General features: G+C 36.1%; 1 protein-coding gene across 1 annotated transcript; it reads left to right on the top strand.

Annotated features, from left to right (window-relative positions):
* Positions 1-4,502: 4,502 nt before the first annotated feature.
* LOC113329744 (beta-amyrin 28-monooxygenase-like) lies at positions 4,503-5,034 on the top strand. The gene is made up of 2 exons (XM_026576581.1): positions 4,503-4,625; positions 4,732-5,034. The coding sequence occupies exons 1-2, from the start codon at positions 4,503-4,505 to the stop codon at positions 5,032-5,034; spliced, it is 426 nt and encodes a 141-aa protein (XP_026432366.1).
* Positions 5,035-5,687: the final 653 nt, after the last annotated feature.

The raw sequence follows: 5,687 nt of genomic DNA, 5'->3' as shown, positions 1-5,687 counted from the left end.
ACAGTTGTCTCACCTATTAATTTCCTAAAGCTCTATCTATAGATTTTGATTGAGATTGGGAGTCACCCCTCTCTGCGTTTAATCTACGGCTAATGCTCTTGGGGTCATGAGCTTGTACACACCACTACAACTAATTAACATGATGGATTGCAAATGGTGGAGACCCTTATGGAACAGGGATTAATTGGAAAGGTGTTACCTGCACCGGTACATCCGTTACAGCTTTGTAAGAAGACTAATCCCAAACAACAACCTTCTCTATTTCAGTTTTTTTTAGTATTGTTAGTGTATTGAGTTTATGATTGCTTTGTTTTTTCCAAATCAGAAAATTATCAGGTCCTCAACTAAATGGAAATGTTGGTATGAGGCTCTGTGATTGTGAATAAGATGGAGTTTCAAAAATTGAATAAAGATTGAAAATGGGTTTTGATTTTTGTTTTGTATTGACATGTGTTTGATTTTTGTGTTGAAATTGGATGGATTTGTGTTCAATAGAGAGTGCAAATGGTCAAAATTTAAACAGGACCAAAAGTTAACTCAATTAAATTTTAATTTTAAAGAAGTCGGGTTAACCCGTATGCCCGCAAGCTTTACCCGTTACGGGTGCGTGTTGAAGAAATGGCCACCCGTGAAGAATATCGACCCGCAGGTTTTGGCCCGTGTTAATCCGAACTCGTGTAACCCGTAACAAGCCATCCCTGACCCGCCCGTTTGCCAGCTCTATTTCTAAGAGTTAAATCACATGGAGAATGATAATCACCCCCAAACTTAGAGTTTTCAGTGTCTCTAGAAAGACTAGTCACAACTTCCCTAATTTCAAGGTCATCTAATTCATGAAAATGGTCAATTGATTCTTCTAAGTCGGGTACATCCTCACTCATCTCGACGAGTTCATTTTCTTTTTCTAAGTTTATTGTTTCTAAATCGCTAGACTCAAAATATACTCGTTCCTCTAAACCATTATTAGCTTCGTAATCAAAAGGAAATACTACATCGTCTAAAACAGCGGTATCTTTAGTCAAATCCTCGTCCTTTTGAATAGGTGAATAATTATTAAAATTATTTGGATTTGAACTAGAAATAATACTATTATTAAGCTCAGTTGGAGTAGCAAATTCCTGATCACTATGCATATTTATTTAAAATTCTTCATCAACACTATCCTCATCATAATCATTATAATAACATGAAAATGGTTGAACCTCATCTAAATAAGTAGTGTAACCAATTTTATCCTCGTCATCCTGTGTATGCAAATAACTATCCTCATTTTCAAGGGTATTATTGGAGACACTGTATTGAAAATGAAGATTATTTCGAGCAATTCTTTCGTTCGTCTCAGCTATTAGCTTGAGGGATTCCTCTAAAGAAAGTTTTCTTTCGTCATAAACTAAGTTATTCATCTCAGCTATCCTACGTGTCGACTCTTCTAACTTCCTGAGAGACTCTTCTAAAGGAGAAATATAAGAATTTTGCTCATATGAACGGTGCGTATGTGGATAGTAATTGGGTTCACCATGGTATGGACCATAATCTTCAAAAGGCTGATGTTCCCAACTACTATTCAGACTATGGTCAAAGTAGTAATGTCCATTTTGAAACTCAGTCGAATATTCATTGTATTGGCTATTGTAATACCAGTTCGACATTCTACTGCAGGGGTGTGAGTTGTCACACAAAATAAAACCCACTGACAGGGGATTCGTGGGTGGATAGAGTCTTACCTCCCGTACCAGACGGGCGATGAACCGTTGAAGTCGACTCAGGCAACCGACTCCAATGTCAGTGTACGAACCCGAGGGGCCGAGACAGTATCCTAACTGTCGTCCTTCCCTGCAAACAGTTTATATTTAATTTTTAACCCTTCCTTAGGGTTTCAAAATAATAATAATGTCCAGTCCAAAAATAAAGTCAAAAATAAAAATGTCCAAAAAGGAAAAGAAAAATTACAAAAATAAAATCCTATTTACAGTTTATAAAAATAAACAAAATAACTATATAAAAAATCTTCTTCTTCACTCCTTTCAGATTCCTCTTTTCTTTCCTTCTTTGGTGATGCTTTCCTTTTATAGTACTTTTCTTTCGTTGTAGCTTCGCTCCAAATCTGAAAAGAATCAAAAAATACCAAAACGCGTAAAAAAGAACAAAAAAAATAATAAAAATAAACCTAAAACAAATCTAAACACAAATCCCCGTCGGCAACGCCAAAAATTGATGTAGTTTTTTAAGTGGTAAATAAAGTTCGTGCAACTCGGACTTGTGTAGACTCAATTTCAGACTTAATAATAGAAAATAAAGAAAATAACTGAGACTCAGGATTCCACCAAACCTCATACCATGTAGTTCAAAAATCAATTCTTCGACAATTATAGCTCTTGTTTATTGACTCTAATTCTTTGCCATGGTATATTTTAAAAAGATTAACTATAAATCACTTGCATTATGCATCAAAAGTACTTAGACCAAGCATACATCATCATACGACTTCACAACTAATTGAGAAAAATCATAAAACGATTAAATTAATGCAAAAAGTCATAAAAAAAATTAAATATAATTACCACACGTATGAAATATGGCTTCCTCCGTCATCCCAGTGTTGGGGTTTATCTCCTCATATTAATCATGATCCCAAAATATGTTTTTTTTGCTCCAAAGATGATTAAAAGAGTGAAAAGTAATAACACAGATTGTTTGCAACAGTGTATTGGTGTTGCAAAACAGCTGTTACAGAAAAACTGTTGCTTTGTCGCTGATTTTAACACCCTAGAATAAGACTGCCCTGAACAACTTAATGTTCTTCAGCTGTTAAACAGCGACACTTTTCTGCGACTGTCTACCGAGGATCAATGTTCTTCAGCTGTTCTTCTTCTTCAACAGCTGCAGCAGCAGCAGAAACAGAGTTTGGTAAAGCTCTGATTTCTTCTTCTCTAGCTCTCCTTAGGTTCCCAAACTCTCGACACCTCTTCTGTATGACCCAAGACATCTAGTTATATCAAAAATACCGATTAAATCTCTCCCAAATCTTCCAAAATCTCTTTCCTTCTCTTCACGGCCAATTTGCGACAATTTCTTGTTTTAGGATTTCTACGCGTTTCTGAGCTTTCCTTTTTATTCTAAACTCTTCCTTAGATAGATACAAATCTTTGGGAAGGTTTACAGCGCTTTAATCACTCTAAAATTCCCTAAAACAGGTCACACATGTGACTTTCCATATTTTCTTGTTGTGAGAAAAATCCGTCGTTTGAGCCCAATCTAATCGATTTAAACACCCATATCAGATTCCTTGAACCATAAGGAGTCTATCCTATGAAAATCAGAGGTTTAATCGACCTCAAACTCCTCCAAATCACGATTGCCAAAACTGCTCTTTAACTATACTTTTTTCCCTCCAGAACCTGATTTTTGAATGTTGAAGATGGTTGCCTCTTATCCCGAGTAGGGGTGTGATTAGCAGATGCCTGGAAATGGGATGCCCCTTAGTAATTATGTTACCCCTTATCCAAAGTGAGGGTCCGAATAGCAAATGTCCTCCCATGAACGCAAAAACACTTTTCGAGGCAATTTCGCCGCAAAATCTTATTTTTCCAAAAACACCTACAAAGACATAAAAATCCAAAATAAATACAAAATCGAGCACTAACAATATATACAATTGAGATTAAATCAGACACAAAAATCTATCTATCAGTGTCGCATAGAGATTCCGAAAATAAAGGATCTCTTAGATGTCATCCATTATGTAAGATCTTATATAAAGAGGAGAGGTTATTACTTGTGAGGGGGTTCTCATCAGCATGTTTATTGTTCTTGAGCATTACTGATGAAACTCGTGTTGGTGAGTTACTCAAGCTCTTTAATGTGCTCATCGATGGAATCTTAACTGTACCCATTAATTTACCCGGGACACCATTAAACCGGGGCATCAAAGCTTCTAAAATTGTCCGAAAGGAATTTGCAAAAATAATCAAGCAGAGAATAGACGAGATGCATATTTTTAATGAGGATGAGCTGCAGAAGTTGAACGAATTATCATCATCGGCATCACAATCATCTTCAGTTCCCCCAGCACAAGACTTGTTGTCGCAGATGATTCTATTTTGTAATGAAAATGAAGATCCCGAACATGTCGAAGGCATCTGTGCTGATGATGAGAAAGCAAAAGCAGTCATTTATGCAGAACACCTTGCGGAAATATTAGTTCCTGTAATCCTAGCTGGATACACCCCAAGTACTGTTATTACAGTCCTTATGAAGTATCTTGTCAAGCTTCCACATGTTCTCCATGAGGTCTTACGGGGTAAGTATTCAAACAATTATTAAATATCATCTGAATAACTAAAATGTCATTTGTTATTTATTTTCTCATGTGTTTATAATTAAAAACTATAAACTAAAATGTCATTTCTTATTTATAATTCGGTGTATGAACAACAGAGCAGAACGAGATTGCAAATGCTAAAGCAACAGGAGAGTTGCTAAATTTGGATGATACACAAAAAATGAAATATTCATGGAATGTAATTTGTGAGGTATTACGCCTTCAACCACCGCTCCAGGGAGGTTACACCCAAGCATTGGCTGACTTCACCTATGCAGGATATTTCACTTCAAAAGGATGGAAGGTAGAGCATTTTTAGTAGTTTGGCATCTATTTATGTAAATTCTGTTCCGAAGAATTTAGGACTTACATTGAAAGTTTTTTCTTTCTAAAATTTCACATATGTACAGTTATATTGGAGCGCAACTTCTACACACAAGAATCCAGAATATTTTCCAGATCCTGAAAAATTTGATCCGTCAAGATTCCAAGGGAAAGGGCCTGCTCCATACACATTCGTGCCATTTGGAGGAGGACCTGGAATTTGTCCTGGAAGAGAGTATGCTCGAGTACAAATACTCATTTTCATGCACCATGTTGTGCGAAGCTACGAATGGGAGAAGCTGATTCCTGGGGATGAAAAATTAAGAGTATGCCCATTTCCTCTGCCGGAGAAAGGGTTTCCAATACTGCTTCGACCTCGGACAACCTAATTTGGTAGTACGAGCACTGATTTAATTTATCAAATAAGTTCAACGTCGTATCTTATTCTACTGCTCAATTGTACTTGTCGTTGTTGTTAAGTTCGTGATGAAATCTGCCATCACTTTATCTTCCTTTCATGCAATTGTAAACTTAAGAAAGTGTGATATTTATATTGAGTAACACGGGGAAAAAGAAAATTTAACTTCAATACTATCAGTAATTTTCTATAACAATACAAAGTAAATTCCGAAAATAATCATCAGTTCTATCGCCACTCGAACTCATTATTATCCAAAAAATGTTTTCCAGGATTCATCTTCCTCATTCCTAATTAGTCTCTAGATCCCTAATTTAGATCCAATAGATACCCTAGAACCTTTAATCCATTGTAACTATGTCCTCAGAAGACAGACTCGTCCATGTAGATCAAAACTTTTTCAGGTTTTCCTACAAAAATTTCATTCCTTCCTCACCAATCATCCACTCTGAATTCTATTCTTTTGGATCAAGTCATGGTTCATTCCCATTAACTCTGGCTAAACATTTGCAGCGTATTTTGTTTGAAATAGACAAAAATGGAGATGTTGGTCGACGTGTGTGCAAGTTTGATGATAATCAACATTGGTTTATGGCTATCAAACAATCTAATAGTCATGGTTTC

This window comes from Papaver somniferum, unplaced genomic scaffold (genome assembly GCF_003573695.1).
Source record: "Papaver somniferum cultivar HN1 unplaced genomic scaffold, ASM357369v1 unplaced-scaffold_117, whole genome shotgun sequence".
In the NCBI taxonomy this organism is placed as follows: domain Eukaryota; kingdom Viridiplantae; phylum Streptophyta; class Magnoliopsida; order Ranunculales; family Papaveraceae; genus Papaver; species Papaver somniferum.
Note: the sequence above shows the minus strand (reverse complement) of the source record. Positions and strands in the feature narration are given on the sequence as shown.

Coding starts and splice junctions, on each gene's coding strand:
- LOC113329744 (XM_026576581.1), top strand. CDS start 4,503: ATGAAATATTCATGGAATGTAATTTGTGAGGTATTACGCCTTCAACCA. Junction 4,626..4,731: donor TCACTTCAAAAGGATGGAAG/GTAGAGCATTTT, acceptor ACATATGTACAG/TTATATTGGAGCGCAACTTC.